The 19564-nt window shown below is 42.9% G+C and overlaps 1 protein-coding gene across 3 annotated transcripts in view; it reads left to right on the top strand.

Moving 5' to 3' along the window:
- The window catches only part of nsmce2 (NSE2 (MMS21) homolog, SMC5-SMC6 complex SUMO ligase), a 286626-nt gene extending 269885 nt beyond the window's left edge, over positions 1 to 16741 (top strand). For all 3 annotated transcript variants that reach the window (XM_070873392.1, XM_070873319.1, XM_070873341.1), the window contains exons 5-7: positions 12526 to 12626; positions 14850 to 14956; positions 16042 to 16741. In XM_070873392.1, the coding sequence (XP_070729493.1) occupies positions 12526 to 12626; positions 14850 to 14956; positions 16042 to 16150 (317 nt within the window). In that variant the 3' untranslated portion in view covers positions 16151 to 16741. The remainder of the gene's footprint in view (positions 1 to 12525; positions 12627 to 14849; positions 14957 to 16041) is intronic.
- Positions 16742 to 19564: the final 2823 nt, after the last annotated feature.

Below are 19564 nucleotides of genomic sequence, written 5' to 3'. Positions count from 1 at the left end.
GGTGAGCAGGACTTAGTGCGAGTTAGGACACGGGCAGCCGAGTTTTGGGTGACTTCTAGTTTACGTAGGGTAGCCAGGAGTGCGTTGGACAACAACCTGGGCCCACCTATTGGACCTCTCTGCAGCACCAAGAACCTCCTGGACCTCTCCACTGCACCTGGAACTCGCTCCCTCTCTGAATTCCGAGGATGGGGAACAAATCTCCCGAGGTCTGTTCTCCCGATCTGGCAGCGTCCCTCGGAGTCCCTTCGGCCAGTTCAATGCCGGTCTCAGAGTCCCTTCAGCCGGTTCAACGCCGGCCCTGGAGTTCTTTTGGCCAACTTGGAGCTGGCCTCGGCGGCGACCCCGGAATCCTTTCGGCCCACGGCCCATTTTGCAGAGGCGAAAGCAGCTGGAGGAGCTACGGCGGAGCCACTGTCGGGCACGTGGCGCGGGCAATGGCGGCGGCCACTCTGACTTCTCTCACGACCCCACAAGAAGCTAAAATGGAGCAGGGTCCCAGCGTCCCTCATCCCCTCCCCTCATCGCACCTCCGATCTCCCACCACCTCTCCTGAAGGCGCTGCCCAGCACCGAGCTTACGACTCACATCCTACTATAGGCAACTAGACCCATATAGTAGAGTCTGGTCTCCAATCGTCTCGGACCCCCTTGCCACAGGACCAAGACCTTGCTCTGCTAAGCCCGTGTGGTTGCCGGTGTGCAACGGCCACCCCACGTTAAAAGAACTCACGCACAGGCATCTTCCACCCTTCAAAATGAAATTTTGGACCTTGAACGTCAGTACCCTAATGGACAACCCTAACAGCGACAGACCAGAATGACGCACAGCTATCGTTGCCCGGGAGCTCAGACGCTTTGACATTGATATCGCCGCCCTAAGTGAGACCCGGTGGCCAGCTCAAAGAACAAGGTGGTGGTTACACCAACCCAGAAGAAGAACACCGCCTCCATGGAGTTAGCTTCGGCATCAAGAATGAGCTAGTGGGCTATCTGAGACTCCCCGTGTGGGATAAGCGAATGTCTCATGACTCCGACTCACCCTAGCCCAGAACCAGTGCACTACAGTCATCAATGCGTACGCCACAACACTCAACGCAACAGATTAGACCAAAGAGGAATTCTACTCCAGCCTCGGAACATTCCCTGTCCCGTGTTCCTTCAGACGACAAACTGATCCTCCTTGGCGACTTCAATGCCAGAGTCGGTAAGGACACAGACCTCTGCGGAAGGGTGATCTGCAGAGAGGGGATAGGGAAAACCAACTCCAGTGGTACCCTGCTCCTGACAAAATGCCTAGAACATGACCTTGTCATCGCCAACATCTTGTTCCGTCAAAGAGACAAGTACAAGGCATCATGGCAACACCCTCACTACAAGCACTGGCATCTACTCGACTATGTCATCGTCAAAGTGAGGGACCACAAGGACGTGCACATCGCCCACGCCATGACAGGAGCTGATGACTGCTGGACGGACCACCGCCTAATCCGCTCCGTCATTAACATCAATACAGCCCCAAAATAGCAGCGGCAACAGAAACAGAAAAATCAACGCTGAGGCCCTCAAAGACCCAGTTAAGAAAGCTCTATACAGCCAGCACCTCACTGCCAACCTGGAGATTCTCGATTACTGACACAAAATGAAGTCCTTGTCATACAATTATTTGGAGAAAGTGGGTCAGGATGGCAAAGACAAATGCTGTTGTCCCTCTTTTCATAAAGGTTTTGCAAAAGTAATTATAGTGAGCTTTCTTTCTATTTTAATTCTGTAGTCAATTGCCTCCCCTTTCTCTCTTCCCCACCCCCCTCCCCCCATCTCTCTTGTAGGCATTAACTCTTACTGGGGTGTTATTACATGGTTGCTGTGTGCTGCAGATTTCTTGCCCATCTTGGTCATAAGTGTCAATAGGTTGTCAACTATGGCCAGCACCACAGCTAAGCCCAGGCCTGTCCTCATCTGACATCCACATGTGCACTTTCCGGTAGGTATTACTGGATAGCAGTCCATAAATAGAACATTGACTAATTTTCCCCTTCCTCAGGGTTCTGACCAAGCCACACTTTGAATATTGTGTTTGTTCATCAAACCACAAAATAGGCATTGCAGAAAAGAGCCACGAGGTTCATATTAAATTGAGAGTGTAGGACCAGGGGACATGGGCTCAAACTAGTAAAAGGCACTTTTAAGACTAATATCAGCTTCAAGGTTCTTAACATGGAATGGACTCTTGAATCGAGTAAAAGTGATGAGAATCATGGAGTTATTTTAGTACCGTTGGGGGATTTTAGGATCATTCTGGCTGGATGAGCTAAGATGGGCTGAATAGTCTTCCTGAGCAATAATTATGTTGTGACCTTCAGGATCCAGCAATAATAAGTAAACCCAAAATCCAGCTGACCCCCTCCCATGCCTCAGAACAATAAATCCACTCTCTGATCAACCTCTGCTCTACTCTCTGCATCATGTCCAAGCTAAATGTATTGCATCAAGCTTGCAGGAGGGATTAGGAACACGATCTTTCCAAGACAAGGAAGACCCTCAGAATCACCACAATCACCAAAATTTGCAAGTGCAATTTCAAAATAATTGACAAAATGTACAACAGCCCATGTAAATTCCTTCTTTCCTTGGACAATAACTGTGGGAGAGACTATGGCCAGAAAGGCACACTGTGGCTGTTCTTATCATGTCCCCACCTCCAACCATTTTGAGCAGCAGTCCATTAAGTCACAAAAGCCATGAGCAAATTTGCAGTTGCTACAGACTCCAATCCAATCCTCTTCACTAGAGAGGGCCTGTCCCCTACTCTGCAACACGTAAGCTAGAACAGTTATCTTGGTTAGTAGCAATTAGTTGCATTTCCCCCCTCTCCAGTTGTGTCCAAGTAGAACTCTCCCCAAAACAAACATAGGACCTAAGACAATTGGAACAGCCTCTATGTAGAGTTTGGGAATTAGGGATCAGTTTATAAGACTCTTTCTGGAAGTCTACACAATACAAGCTCCTTCTCCCCATGAGCACCCAGACCATTCTACTGGAAGGAAAAAAACGAACCAATCCACCAGTGGGAAATAAGTTAGCAGCAATCCCCAACCAGCAACAACAACTACTTGTATTTGTATATAGGGCCTTTAAAGTAGTAAAACATCCCAAGGTGTTTCACAAGAGTATTATAAGACAAAAGGTTTAACATCAAGCCACATAAGGAGACATTAGGACAGATGACCAAAGCTTTGTCAAAGAGGTAGGTTTTAAGGAGCACCTTAAAAGAGGAAAGAGTAGAGACGGAGAGGTGTAAGGAGGGAATTCCAGAGCTTGGGGCCTAGGCAACAGAAGGCAAGGCCATCATTGGTTGAGCGATTATAATGAGGGATGCTCAAGAGGGTAGAATTAGGAGCGCAGGTATCTCGTGGGGGGTGGAGGAGGGGAGGTGGTTGTGAGGCTGGAGGAGATTACAGAGCTAGGGAGGTGGCGAGGGCGAGGCCATGGAAGGATTTGAAAACAAGGATGAGAATTTTCAATTTTTGAAGCGTTGCTTAACTTGGGAGTAAATGTAGGTCAGCGAGCATGGGTGAACGGGACTTGGTACGAGTTAGGACACGGGCTGACGAGATTTGGATGACCTCAGGTTTCCAGAGTGTAGAACGTGGGAGGCCAGCCAGGAGTGCGTTGGAATAGTCAAGTCTAGAGGTAACAAAGGCATGGATGAGGATTTCAGCAGCGGATGAGTTGAGGCAAGGGCGGAGATGGGCAATGTTACAGAGGTGGAAATATGGCACGGATATGTGGTTGAAAGCTCATTTCAGGTTCAAATAGGACATCAAGGTTGCGAACAATCTGGTTCAGCCTCAGACGGATGTTAGGGCAACCGATGGAATCAGTGGTGAGGGAACGGAGTTTGTGGTGAGGATCGACAATGCTGGCTTTCGATCTTCCCAATATTTAATTGGAGAAAATTTCTGCTCATCCAGAACTGGACAACTTAAAGACCGTGGAGGGTCGAGAGAAGTGGTAGTGAGGTTTAGCGTACATGTGGAAACTGACGCTGTGTTTTTGGATGATATCACCAAGGGTCGGCACGTAGATGAGAAATAGGAGGGAACCAAGGATAGATCCTTGAGGGACACCACAGATAACAATGCGGGGGAGGGAAGAGAAGCCATTGCAGGTGATTTTCTGGTTACGATTAGATAGATCAGATTGGAACAAGATTGGGCGACGGTGGAGAGGCGTTGGAGGAGGATAGAATGGTCAACCATGTCAAAGGCTACAGACAAGTCAAGAAGGATGAGGAGTGATAGTTTGCCTTTGTCACATTCACAAAGGATGTTATTTGTGACTTTCCTGAGAGTCGTTTCAGTACTGTGGCAGGGGCAGATGTGGAGTTCTGGGAATGATGGGCAAGGATTTGGGAGGCAACAACACGTTCTAGGACTTTGGAGAGGAAAGGGAGATGGAGATGGGATGATAGTTTGCAAGGACAGAGGGGGCAAGGGTTGAATTTTTGAGGAGAGGGTCGATGACAGCAGATTTGAAGGAGAGAGGGACAGTACCTGAGGGGAGAGAACCATTAACAAAGTCAGCTAACATGTGAGCCAGAAAAGAAAGTAGGGTGGTCAGCAGTTTAGTGGGAATAGGGTCAAGGGAGCAGGAAGTGGATCTCCTGGACAAGATGAGCACAGAGTGGTCATGAGGGGAGATCAGAGAGAAACTGGAGAAAGATTTGAGTTCAGGGCTAGAGCAAGGGGGAATCTTAGAGGAAGTTTGGCCAAGTGAGCTAGATGAAGGAAAGGAAGTGACAGAGGCAATTAAATGGACGATCTCAATCTTGGAGACAAAGTCGTCCACAAGCTCCTCACATTTGTTGGTTGGAGGTGAGGGTGGAGGAGACAGGTTTGAGGGGTTTCAGAAGACGGTTAGCGGTAAAGAATAGAAGCCGGGGTTTATCTTTGCATTCCAGAATGATTCTGGAATAATGAGTGATTTTGGCAGACGTGAGCAGGACCCGATAATGCTTTATGTGGTCCAGCCACATCTGGCGTTGAAAGGCTAAACCAGTTGTCTGCCGCATCTGTTCAAGTCTGCATCCCTTGGACTAAAGGAAGCGACGATAAGGGCCATACATGGGGGAACAGCCAGGATGAGAGAGAGTAATTGTTTTAATTATGACGAGGGCATCAAAAGTGGTTGTGAGGGTGTGGTTGAGCAGATTGGTAGCTGCAGAAATGTCACGGTGAATGGAGGGCCAAAGGCTGGACAGATGGGATATTGTAAGTGCAGTTGTAAAAGAGTGTTTTCCAGGGTCAGACACAAAAGGAAGTAGGGTTGGAGGGGGCGGGGTGAGAAGGGGGATGTGGGTGGAGAGCGATACGAGGAAGTGGTCAGAGATGGCCTTAACCTGAAGGATAATGATCTAGTCATGTACAACTTCTACTCCATGCAGTCACAACTCCTTACACTTCTGCAGCGAACTGAATCCCAGGGGTCATAACTCAATTGCAACCTTAAAGAGCATTGCCTTCAGAATATATAGACCATACGAGTAATCCTATTGTACCAGTGTGTTCTTCTGCAAAGTTGCACCGTGCCTTGACAAATTATATTTATATAAAACAACAATACAACTGAATGAATAAAAGAAAAAGCATTAACTCATTGAAATTGTAAATATCAAGAAAAAAATAAAATTAAGAATCAATTTCTTATAAAAATTGTTTAACATTAGTATTTCTGTGATTCTACTGCTAACTCCTTTGAAAAGACGGCACTAGTACTAAATTGAATGGTAGATAAACAAACTGTGGTCTTTAAAAGAAACTGAAGGAGATCTAGGTGCATTCATAAATAGAGGTTAGGTGCAGTACAATCAATTAGTCATAGCCAATATGGGTATCGATGACATTATTGCATTGTCCCCTCTGCCAGATCTCGGCAGCTTTCTGCACATTGTTACTCTTCATTCAGTGCTTCTTGGACACAGCACTTATCATCTTGCAGTCCTTGTTTCCATCTGGAATCTAATCCATCACCGTCCAGGGATACCTTATGCCAGAAATGCCCTAAAGGTTGCAAGTTTCTCACAGTGACGCACTCTATTACAACACACACACAATTGGGCAGTAACAAAGGCATATTACAATAACATTAGTAAAAAGAAAATATGCGTGAGCCTCATGCCCAGGCTGTTCTCAGGTTCCTAGCAGCCAGCTCAGAGCAGCATTGGAGGCTCATTGACTCCAGTTAGTATGTGAAGCAGAAAGGTCAAAAGGGTACTAAGGAGAAAATTAAACAATTCATATTCTTAGTTTGTGGGGCAGGGGAGGAAGTGAGAGAGATGGGTTTACTATCTCACCAGATGCAGAAGTCACAGTATCAGTTGGGGTCTAAGTCAGACACGATGCGATATCCTAAGTGTGGGTGGAGGGGGAGAGAGTCTAGGTGCAGGCATAATTTGGTATCAGTGGGGTAGAGAGTCCAGGTGAAAAATAGCATCTTGGTGGACATCTTGGAAATTAAAACATTAATTTTTGTAACTACTAGAAAACTTGTAGGTGGAAAATATTTCAAACTTTGAGGAGAAAAAGCAAGCTACCGCATTGGCCAAAACTTCACATGTTGCTCTGAGGTCTGAAGAGGATTACCTTTGTACGTTTTGAAAATTAAATGTTCTGTATATTTCCTATTTTGAACGTGCATAGACTCATTTTGGTAACTGTCACAGCAGACTAGCAAAAGCACGAGTTCATTTCCACAATGGGATGCAGTAACATATTCTCTGCGTACTATTAGTCAAGCGGCTGTTGAGAATATGAGTCATTCTCTAATCGAGTTTCAGATAACATTGAAGTAGTCAAATATTCTCAAAAGACATGCAAGAAAACTATCTACAGACTTGACCTTCAGAGGAAGTATTTGCATCTATTTTGAAATACAGTGAAGCGCACAATATATTTAACACGTTGAGTTTAACAATGTTTTAATATCTCAGTAATTTTGTGTATTTGTATCATATTTAAAATGAAGTTTAATTTTAAGAAAGTAAGTTTCATTTACATAGTGTTTTTCACATCCTCAGGATGTCTCAAATCATTTCACGGCCAATTAATTACTTTTGAAGTATAGTCTCTGTTTGTAGGCATACATGACATCCAATTTGCATAAAGTAAGATTCCACAAACAGCTAATGATATAATTAAAGAGCTGATCAGTTTTGGTGGTGGTGGTTAAAGGATGAATATTCGTGAAGACTCTGCGGAAAACTCCCTGCTCTTCCAATAATGACATGAATCTTGTATGTCCATCTGAACAGTAAGAACTTGCATTTATATAGTGCCTTTAATGTAGTAAAAGATCCTAAGATTCCAAACACAGAAGTGTGTTTAGACAAAAATTGATGCCGAGCCAAGGAGGGGAATATTAGGAGTGACAAAGTATGGTCAAAGAGGTGGGTTTTGAGGAAGAGAGGAAGCTGAAGGAGTTTAGGGAGGAAATTCCAGGGCTTGGGACCTAGACAGCTGAAGTCACGATCACCAATGGTGGGGTGAAATGAGTGGGGGATGCACGAGATACCAGAATTGGAGGAATGAAGAACAGGCAGACATAGTTTAATGTCTTATCTGAAAGACAGCAACTCCCTCAGTACTGCACTGAAATATCAGTTTAGATTATATGCTCAAATTTTGGAGCAGGGCTTGAACCTGTGAACAGCTGATTCCGAGGCAAGCGTGCCAGCAACTGAACCAACTTGACACTTAAATGGCAAACAATTTATTTAAAAAATATGGCTTCCTTTAAAGGTCCATGCAGAATTGTGTACATTTCAATTAGGTGAATTATTTTGCTAAATGCACGTGAGAATTATGTTTGGAATGTAAGAAAGAGCCCAGCCTGACAAGAGGATAAGGTTTCTGTGGTACGAGTTCTGCTTTCTTTTTTAAATCAGATATTCCAATTTAATTCAACTTGCACTGATCCTTATATTTTCTGTCAACTCCTTATGCTTCCAACATTGAAAGACGGAAATCGCATGTCAACATTGAACATTCACCATACATTGTACATGCAACAGTCTCTACTAAATGCACAATATAACGAGTTTTTCTTCCAGTTTTCTCCCATCTGCCCCCAATATCTATTTTCAATCTTTTTTTCAAGACAACAGATTTGGAGAATTTTGTTCAAAATATTTGTACAAACAAAATACTAATGTGCATAACATAATAAGCAGTCATATACTGGTTTTATTAAACTGGTCAGGGTGGCCTGCATGACTCATTTTCTGCGCAATAAAATCTCTCTTCAGTTATTTCCCATGCAGTGTTATCCGTCCACTATAGTAAGTGGCCATGAGAGGTTACAAAAAGGGGGAAAAGAAATATAACACGATCACAGGTGCAACAAGGTAGATACAGTTATCATGTCTTATTAAAACCAATATCAGTTTAATATGACTGTGGCAGGTTATGAATGGCATTCCCACCAATCATCTATGGATCACAGAAGTCCATATTGCAGTATAAATGGATTTTTAAAAAACTGGTCTTTGTCACTGAGTCCAAGGGCTGTAACATCTGACCACCTGAAAGCAAAAAGGTTGTGAACTGGCTGTGAATAGTGTTTGTGTGAGAACATTCCTTTGAAGTGACAATCAAGCTACATTCATTTGCTATTTTAAAATTTCGTGGAAGTTGCCAAATGGGCAGTGAGACAGGTCTAGGCACATTCATACGATTGAATGTGGCCTTCAGTGAGTATCAAGTAACACATATTTAATACAAAAACATGCCAGCCTTGAGGCAGGGTGTGGTATTTGGCTACCTAGAGACTACAAATGGGGAGCAGGTATTTTTTATTTAAAATCTTGCGGGGCAAAGTCTTTTAATACAGAATAGGAAAGGAGAAAAAGCATCGCACAATGCGGCTTGGAGAAAAAAAACAGCCAGAAAGAAAAAGGTGCACAATGGGTCTTGAGAAAACGAGTGAAGAGAATAAAAGAACAATCGGGCTTGAAGGAAGTGACGTCGCAAATATGCAGAAAATGCAAATATTTATATCTAACCACACAACAAATGAACTAAACTTCCATGATTTCATTATTAAATGCTTACTTCCTGGAATTTACAAGTCTTTACAAGTCAAGCACCTGCACCAAATTAATGATTTTTTTCCCCGATGTTAGGGCAGCCATGAAGCCAGCATGTGAATAACATTAATCAGTTGATACCAGCACAGCCATTTTCAGCTGGCCTGTGTAGCTTCACAGACGTGACCATTATATATAAAAGAGATCCCAATTACTCGGTAAATAATGATTTAATTAAATAAAACCCTGTACAGCTCAAAACAAAGAACAGAACATGGAGAGGAGGAGTTCACTAAAAGTTTTTGTCGTGCAAGGAAGCACTTGCAAGAACAGGTCCAGATCAAATTTAGTGGGTTTCTGGTCAGTAATTAATTAAATGAAACACCCCTGTGGAATTAATGAAATAAAATACACTAAGAAAGAAAGATGTCAATTTTTTGGAGCTGGTTTTCAAGCAATAATTTAATAATGAAGTTCATAAAACACCATGCAACTTCAAATTAAATGGCATGCACAAAGCAACTGAAAGAGCAATCCAATAAAAGTTTATGTACTGCTTGATTATACGCTGCAAGAAAATATTTATAAGAATAGGTACCAATACAAAAAAAGAAATGATCAAAATAGTAAAAATAGATCCCAGTTAACTAACGGTCAAGGGAAACCCTCCAGTGGCTGGACCCATACCTGACACAAAAGAAAATGGTTGTGTTGGAGGCTAATCATCACAGACCCAGGACATTGCTGCAAGAGTTCCTCAGGGAAGTGTCCTAAGCTACGTGGCCATGCAGTGCTCCAGAGACCTCATGCAGCCGGTGGGCCGGCTTTTAAATTAGAAAAACACGCATGCATTGACTTTTGAATGGGCCGAAAATTTAGGGAACATTGGTCCTAAGCCTGACCATCTTTAGCTCTATCATCAATGGTCTTCCCTCCATCATAAGATCAGTAGTGGGACTGTTCACTGATGATTCTGCAGCGTTCAACTCCATTTGCAATTCCTCCAATAATAAAACAACCAATGCTAGCAGGTCTCGGACAATAACCAGGCTTGGGCTGACAAGCTGCAGATAAAATTTAAACCACATAGATGCCAGATAATAATTTTGAATAAGAAAAGGCCCAGCTACCTTCCATTTGACCCTGTGTGGTTCAACTCAGGAGTCTGATGGAATACTGCCATTCATCTGGATGGGTGCAGCTGCAACAACACTATACGGAGCACTGCAGTTCGATTGATCGGGGCTCCTGCCACTGGACTCGGTATCTACCCTTTCACCAGCGACACACTACAACTCCAGTGTGTAATACCTACTGTATGCAGTGCAGCAATCTTACTTTGACAGCATCTCCCATCCCTATGACTTGTACTACTGAGAAGGACAATAACAGCAATATCATGAGCGTCATCACTTCCAAATCGCACATCATCCAACCCTAAACAAAGTCACAAATGACATCCTCTGTTACTGTGACGGTGGTGCATTATCTCTCCTCTCCTCAACCTTTGTCACAGTTGATTGTACCATCCTCCTCCAATGCCTCTTCCCTGTTGGCATCTCAGTGATACTTAGTTCCACTTTTACCTATCCAGCTTCTCCAGCAATGGCTTCACTTTCCATCCCTGCACTTTTGACTCCGGAGTCCCCCAAGGATCTATCCTTAACCCTCTCTTCTTCCTCATCTACATGCTGTACCTAGGTGACTTCCCAAACATGGAATCACCATTCTCAGATACACTGTTGAAACTGAGATTTTCCTCCCCACTGCCCCTCTTGATCCCTCCACTGCCTCTGTTGTCAGACTGTTTGTCCAGTCGTGGGTGAGCTGCAGTTTTCTCCAGCTAAATATTGGGAAGACTGAAGCCTTCATCTTCGGTCCCTGTCACAAACTTTGTACCCTTACCATGGATTCCGTCCACTTTCCAGGCACTGTCTAGGGCTGTTCGCAGCCTCGGGATTCTACTCAGTGCTGAGCGTAATTTCCGACTCCATAATCATCTCCTTTACAAAGACTGCCTACTTTTACCTTTGTATTGTCACCCACCTCCATCCCTATCTCAGCCCATCTGCTAAAAAAACCCCTCATCCATTCTATCTCCAAAACTTGACTACTCTCATGCTTTTCTGGCTGGCCTCCCATCCTGTACTCTCCAGAAATCTCAACATATTCAAAACTCAGCTGCCTATTTCCTGTCCTGCATCAAGCCTTGCTTATACATCAGACCTGTCTTCTTTAACCTGCATTGGCTCTCAGTCTCCCAACCCCATCAATTTAAAATTCTCATTCACATGTTTAAATTATTTTTAATCTCCTTCCTAATCTTGTATTCTGCATGGCCTCTTGGGCACCCTTCCCTCCCTTCATTTCAGCTCTGGAATTCACTTCCTGAGCCTTTCTCACTCTCGCTCCCTTTAAAACTCTCCTTCAAGCCCACCTTTTTCTACATTAGAGGTGCAGTATAAATGCACATGATGTTCATGTCACTGCTGTTTGTGGCTGTATTTTTGTTATTTTTGCGTGCAAAATGACTACTTCAAAGTAATCCACTGTATGTGAAACATGAGGCATAATAAGGTGCTGTATCAATGCATTCTTTTATATATTGTAAAAGGTGTATTGTTTTTGCAAAAGTTCAGTGTTAAGTAGCCACTATGAATCTCTCAGTTCAGTGGATGGAGAAAAGTAGGAATATAAATGGACAGTGTTCCTGAGGTGACTGTTCGGATGTGGGTTGGAAAAGTCAACTCGGGTTATTCAGAATTTCTACTTTGTGCACCATCTGATTCACACCAGCATTTTGTCTTTTTATTTCATTTTTCTATTTTCCCTTTATGTCTATTCATGTTCTCTTTCCATTACAATGATTTCTATTTTCTTTTAGGTTCCATTTCCTCCTTGTCCCTTGTTTTTCCTGTTTCATGCTTTAATTCTGAATGTTTTTGATTTTTATTGCCATGATCTTTTTTACTTAACTGAATTTATTTCCTGATGGTCAAGTACACTGTTGACTGTTTATCTGAATTAGATTTTTAGCTGGAGGGGAGAGCGTTTACTGTTGCACTTACTTGAAGAGACAGTAAAATATCCCTTTTACAAAAAAAAATCCTGCAGCTACATAAAAATGCATGCAGTTATTTGAAAATTTTCACATGCTTGAAGTTGGTCTCCACCATTATGCTTTACTGAGATCCTAGAATTAATGTTGGTAGACAGGTTAAATAGGCTGCAGTAACTTTTAAATCATTTAGGCTTGGTGAAATCTATGCATGAATAGATTACTCATACCTACATATTGCATAATAGTGAAACTGATTGCAGCTGCAATATGTTGTTTTAATGTTAGAGTTAAAGGACTTCAATCAGTAAATAAATAATTTAGTTGAGCTGCAAATAATTGGGAAATGTGGCTTATTTATATTGTTCCTCTTGGATTTCCAGTTGGTGCCGAATCACAAAATGAGAGCATTTCAGCCAATGAGTTCGATGAAGACATTGCAGTGACCCAGAGCCAGAGGAATTTCATTTGCCCCATTACACAGGTACAGAACAGCATATTCTGAGAACTGAGTGTTCAAGTACATTTTTCTTTGCAGTTAACTATCAATGTTAGCTATTGAATGTATTTTGAGTTCTTCCAATACATTTAAATTAACTTAAGAGCATTGCCTTTAACTTCAAGTTTTACTGTTGCTGGAAAGTGAGGTCTGAGATTTGAAATGTCAGTAGATTGTAATACTGTACTAGAAAGGAATTGTCATGTGGTCCAGCTCCCAGCCCGAGAGCAAGGACAACTGGAAGGGTGGCGATACTATCTGAATTTCGTTTAGCTCTTCTTGTGGATGAGTGAGGCGGCTCTATTTGTTGTAACTTCCTAATGACGTTGTTGATTTAGAACCTTGTTCTGTGTGGAATCACAGGAGCGAACCTGAACTGCGCCACAACACTACTTTTTTAATGTAGTTCAAAATTGATAACTATTATCAAGAATGGTTCCTTCTTTACTAAACTGTATGAAGAGTTTTTCCAGCTATCCTATTTCTACTGTGCCCTGATATCACGATTCTGCATTCCTTAAATGTGAAAAGGAAAGGAAGAAATTACAATAAGTCCTGGTTTTCTGTCTTTGTTTTAAAGATCATCTCAATTCCATCCTGAATCTGCATTATACTTTTCCATGAGCCCCCAACAGAACACACATTAAAATCTACAACAAAACAACAGTAATATGGCACTTTATCACATTTCAGTCTGTTTTTCAGATTTCCCTTCCCATTTCAAAAGCTGCTGTTTTTTTTTACCCCATTCACAAAGCAATTACTCTTGCTTCTGAATGAATGGACATATCACTTGTATGTCTGGTGATGAAAGTAAACTGAAACTGACTTGTAGAAAAAGGACAACTGACTTTATCATCGACATTTTAGATATTCCAGTCAGGGCAGAATTAAAATGTTTAGCAACTCTTTAATTTAGTATTGCTGTCTTTTTAGGTTCACTTTGAAAATAACTTTGAAAATAACTTAAATGTATACTGTTCCCAGTTTTTTGAGAAGTGGGGGCGGGCGATGAGAGGGCTGCTGGCAGAATTTGCATTTCCAAGGTATAAATGGTGCTAATTCTTGCCTTTATGTTAACGTAACTAAAATTGCTCTGCACATTTTTTGGATAGTAGGGGATATTCTCCTCTGCAATCCAGTCTGAAATCGATGGAGAATGTTGTAAAATTCATGTAATGAGGCCTGCAAACCCCACCCCGGATTGCCACTGCCCCATTTGTTCCCCACCCACCACATGTAACTGGCGGCAGGGCATGTAGCCCTGGCAGATTTTCCTGCTCACTGCCATGCTTGCCACTGCTCCCAGAGGCAGCCACATGGAGGGGTGGTCGGTGGGGGAGGGGGGGGTTGGTTCTAGAAGCGGTGGTAAATACCCAAATTGAGACCCAGAGTTTTGCCCACTAAAGGTGTGATTCTCAACAGAGGTCTTCAGTGGGAGGCCTCATTCCAGGCTTCACAGCATTTCTGTCCCTTTAAAACTCTCGTTGGATCTTTGGCTGATGGCAGGAATCCCACCAGGAGCCTGCCATGCATCTCTAATGAGCTCCAAATCAGGAAAATGGGCTGGTGCAGCAGTGCAGGCAGAGATACTGCCCTGTCGAAACTATGCCCTGAAGAGGATAATCCAGGTCCACATATCTTAGTGACCAGTTAACATAGAAACATAGAAAATAGGTGCAGGAGTAGGCCATTCGGCCCTTCAAACCTGCACCGCCATTCAATGAGTTCATGGCTGAACATGCAACTTTAGTACCCCATTCCTGCTTTCTCACCATACCCCTTGATCCCCCTAGTAGTAAGGACTACATCTAACTCCTTTTTGAATATATTTAGTGAATTGGCCTCAACAACTTTCTGTGGTAGAGAATTCCACACGTTCACCACTCTCTGGGTGAAGAAGTTTCTCCTCATCTCGGTCCTAAATGGCTTACCCTTTATCAGAACAGTATGCGTGCTGGGATGAACATATTGACAAATTTGGGGTCAAAAAAGGCATGGGAGACCCTGTAAGTGGAAGGGACAAGGGCGAAAAAAATTGTTGAACTGGAATGTAATTTTATTCCCTCTGGTTTTCAAAAACAACTGCTAGTTCCCAGACCAGCATTGGTGTCAAATGTGGAAAATCCTGGTCTGTTTAACCACTTTGTGTTGCGAAAAGGAATGGAAGGAGGAGTCATTCATTTTTTTTAACTTGTGCCTTTGCAGAGAGAAATGGAATGTCCTGTGAAGAATAAAGTTTGTGGTCACAGCTATGAAGAGGAAGCCATAATAAAAATAATCCAGAATAAGCACAAACAAAAGAAGAAAGCCCGGTGAGTTAAAAGTGGAACTTGTTCCAACTTCATCCTAATAGGGGCTTGGATATCACAAGTATCATCACAATTCACTAAAACGCTTTCTAGAGGCTTAAATGAAACCTGCCGTTATTGCAGTCATCAATGCACAATGGACTACTCTTTATATCCCTGCCTAATATATAATAATTAATCACAACAAATTAGCACTTGCACATAAATGGTTCTCAGGGTTAAAACAACAAGGTCAGAGAGCAGATGTTAGAGCAACTCAGTCTTAATTTTTATGAGTTGGTAAGGCCATTTTGTTTACCAACTAGCAAAGCGGTTTTCCTCATTGTGCTGCTAAAATGTTAGGTCAGTTGCATTCAATGAAAGTATTGGCTGTCTCCACATGCAAAGCAACAGTTCATTAATGTGTTACAATAGGCTACATTCTTAAAATGATCTTCGCAGTTCAAAAGGTATTACTGGATACGTTTTTTTAAAAACTGGCTGTTATTGACTTGGGCTAGCATTTCTCCTACCTTCCACTGATTACATGAACATTCCAGCAGTATTATGCTGCAACTGGAAACAACAACCAGAACAGTCTGATTCCCAGACATGTTTAACATTTTTAACAAATGAATTGGCAGAATTAGTGGAATATTGCAACACTGGCTGTTATTGCTAACCTTCTTTCATGCAAACTCACTGCTTCTATGCACCCACAGTGCTTGTTAATATTCTATCAGATTTTGTTTCAATGCACAATCAGTGCTGATATGTATTATTTTAATGACCAGTTAAAGAAGTATATTGCTATTAAAGATGCTACGTCATAAGGGAGTTGACTTCTTGAGTTAGTACAACAATATCACTTGCTGTCACAAACATTAAAAGTAAGAAGTTGTTCTATGTATATGATATCAAAGGAAAGCAGAAACTGTAAATTTAACTTCATTAGGTATGAAAATAATCTAGGACTCAAATTCGGTAAGTGGATTAAGAAATGGTCATCTGACTACTTGAGCCTGCAGTTCAATGCAAAAATATTTTCTCAAACTGCAAATCTACATTTGGCTCCTTTTTTTGATTGATGCACTTTGTTTCTGCGCTAGGTGCCCTGTTGTTGGATGTGATAATGGAGATATGAACCAATATGACCTTTCAATGGACACAACCCTGAGGAGAGCTATTGAAAATCACAAAAAACATCAGATGCGATAATTATCTGTCACACATTCAACAGGCAAATGTGATGAAGGAGAAGCTGTCAGATCCACTTACTTAGGAGGTCATCTTGTGGGAGGAAAGAGTTCTGGTTAATCACTGATAATTATATAATTTGACTTAAAATTTAGACCAAGTTCCATTTTACTTATGTGTATTTCCATCAAAGCAAATCTCACAGATATAAAATGTTTAAAGTAGAAAATTAAGCTACAGGTAAAAACAGAAATCCGCAGCATTTAGAGTGTAGTTTGTCTAAACCTAAATATAGGTTTGGACCAGTGAAAGCCTAGTTAGGAAAATTGAGTGTAATGGTTTCTAAATTAACTGTTTAACCTTCTAAGATAGCAGTATTGTACTTTGAGCAGTTCGGTATCGTAAAGGATTTCTTCCTAAAATTTGAATGTTTAAGATTATAATTACTGCGCCCTCCTCTACAATATGGATAATTCTTTGATGTCATTTTTATGCAACACGATGCCCCTAAATATGTTGCTATATCATTTATTAACACTGCTCTTTGGGATTACCCTTTACAATTATCTTTCTTGTTTCATGCATCTAAAATAAAGTTGCCTTTTTTTTTAAGTGGTTTGCTGATTAAATTACATGCAATAAATCATAAGCTGTCAACAGAGCATGTCGCAATCTGATGCAAATTAGCAAAAATTGGGAGTAGTTGACAGCACATTACACCACCTCAGTAAGGCTGTATGTGGGTGCCTGGAGACCAGCCAAAAGGACATTAATAACTGGGCGCTATACAGGAAGATTTGCAAAAATTATCTGGATTATGTTTACACAAAATTGATTGTTCTTTCCTTCAATACTATGGATTCTTCAATGCCTATCTGAACCACTGGAACAGACAGGAAGGATTTAACATTTCAACAACAACAATTTGTATTTATATAGTGCCTTTAATGTAGTGAAATGCCCCAAGGTGCTTCACAGGAGTATTATGAGATGAAAAGTTTGACACTGAGCTGTATATGGAGAAATTAGGGCAGGTGACCAAAAGTTTGCTCAAAAAGGTAGGTTTTAAGGAGCATCATGAAGGAGGAAGGAGAGGTTTAGGGAGGGAATTCCAGAGCTTATGGCCTAGGCAATAGAAATCACCAATGGTTGAGTGATTATAATCGGGGATGCTCACGAGGGCAGAATTAGAAGAGCGCAGACATCTCGGGGAGGGGGGGATTGTGGGGCTGGAGGAGATTACAGATAGGGAGGGGCAAGGCCATGGAAGGATTTGAAAACAAGGATAAGAGTTTTAAAATCGAGGCGTTGTTTAACCAGGAGCCAATAAAAACATAAGAAATAGGAGCAGGAGTAGGCCATTTGGACCCTCGAGCCTGCGCCGCCATTTAATATGATCATGGATGATCTGATCATGGACTCAGCTCCACTTCCCTGCCCGCTCCCCATAACCCTTCCCTTATCGCTCAAAAATCTGTCTATCCCCGCCTTAAATATATTCAATGACCCAGCCTCCACAGATCTTTGGGGCAGAGAATTCCATAAATTTACAACCCTCTGAGAGAAGAAATTCCTCATCTCAGTTTTAAATGGGCGGCCCCTTATTCTGCGACTATGGGCGGTATTTCCGGCGTTGATGATAAAAATGGGTTTTCAGATCGCCGGCTTGTTGCCCACTTTCAAACCCCCTAGATTCCATTTTTAAAAATGGGTGTTACCGCGAGCGATCTGAAATGGCCGTGAGCGTTAAATCTCCCTGACCTTCTGCCGTAAAGTCTTGCCGTCCTTAGCAACGGCATGGCAACACTCGTTTTCTGCGATTCAGGAAGTCGAGTCATCATTACATGCGCAGGAGAGGAAACAGAAAAGAGGGAACTGAGAGGGACTGAAAGCGTGTGTGGGTGTGGTGTGTGCTTGTTTGGCTGTTGTGGGAGGCACGAGGGAGATTCACCAGTAGAAAAAAGCCTACTAAGCACCAAGAACATAGTTGGCACCGAGTTTTTGTCCAACAAATAATACATAACATGGAACGGATGGAGGAGGCCCTGCAGCTGTTAGCCAGGAACACTGGTGGCAGAGGGCTCCCAGTGGTCCCGGAGCACGGCACTACACCCCAAGGTGCCGCCCCCCCATTGCCAACGATATGAGAGCCAGGAGCAACACCTTGCTTCTGGCTCGGAGCACGTTCCTACCTCGGGACCGTCCAAGTAGCGATTCAGCCATCATCCACTTCCCCAATGTAGCAGCGCTTGAGGAACTCCTCGGCCAGGCGGCTTGGAGTCAGAAGTGGAAGGGGTAGAGGCGGGGATGAGAAGCGGAGGGGGAGGAAGGGTTGGTTTTGACAGATATACTTAGGATTTCAGACACGGTCGGTTTAAATGTTTTTTTATTTAACATAACCTTGTTGCGCATTGGCTCAGATAGCTGCACCGTTACACACTGGTGATTCCTTAACATCAAAGAGTATAATTACACTTAACTTCAATCAACTTAAACTTTAACTGGCACCAAGGTGATGCCCACCTTGCCACCCAGCAGTGTGCCAGCCTTGTAAATACCACCAGCGTTCTTTCAGGCAAAGCACTCATTTCTGAGCTCCTGATGTAAGAGTCTTGCAGCTATGTAGCTACCATGAGCCCTTTCCTGCGGTCTACAGGGGGGCGGGGGCATGGCTTCAGCATCAGCCTGATTGTCTGGCCTGAGGTCAGCGTCCACCACCTCGTCGTCCTCTTCCTTTCTCCTGAGGTAGACTGTCAGACCCTTCTGGCAATTCTTGTCTGCTCCTGATAGCCAAGTTGTGCAGGATGGAGCACACCACCATGACTTGAGCTACCTACTCAGGGTGGTATTGGAGCTCGCCTCCTGAGTGGTCCAGGCATTTAAAGTGCTGCTTAAGCACTCCAATGGTTTGCTCCATGATATTGCGAGTGGATCTGTGGCCCTCGTATCGCTTCTCGGCTTCAGTGTGGGTGTCATGCAGGGGGTCATCAGCCAGGTGGCGAGGCCATATCCTTTGTCACTAAGCATCTAGTATTGACCTTGTGGCTGATTGTTACATAAGTCAAGTACAGTGCTCTCACGCAGGATGTGAGCATCATGGATGCTGCCCGGAAATTTAGCATTCACTGCCATAATAATTTGCTGATGATCAACAACGAGTTGCACATTCAGGGAGTGGAATCCCTTGCGGTTCTTGAAAACCTCTGCATCCTGAAAAGGTACCTGCATCGCGATGTGTGTACAGTCTATTGCTCCCTGCACCTTAGGAAAGTTAGTAATTTGGTAGAATCCTAAAGCCCTCTCAATCTGAGCCTCCCTGGTCATGGGGAAGCTGATAAAGACCATCCTGCGTGCGTACAGGGCTTCAGTGACCTGTCTAATGCAGCAATGTGTGGCATGCTGAGACATACCGCAAATGTCGCCAGCTGAGGCCTG

The sequence above is a fragment of the Pristiophorus japonicus genome, chromosome 1, assembly GCF_044704955.1.
Source record: "Pristiophorus japonicus isolate sPriJap1 chromosome 1, sPriJap1.hap1, whole genome shotgun sequence".
Classification (NCBI taxonomy): Eukaryota; Metazoa; Chordata; class Chondrichthyes; family Pristiophoridae; genus Pristiophorus; species Pristiophorus japonicus.
Note: the sequence above shows the minus strand (reverse complement) of the source record. Positions and strands in the feature narration are given on the sequence as shown.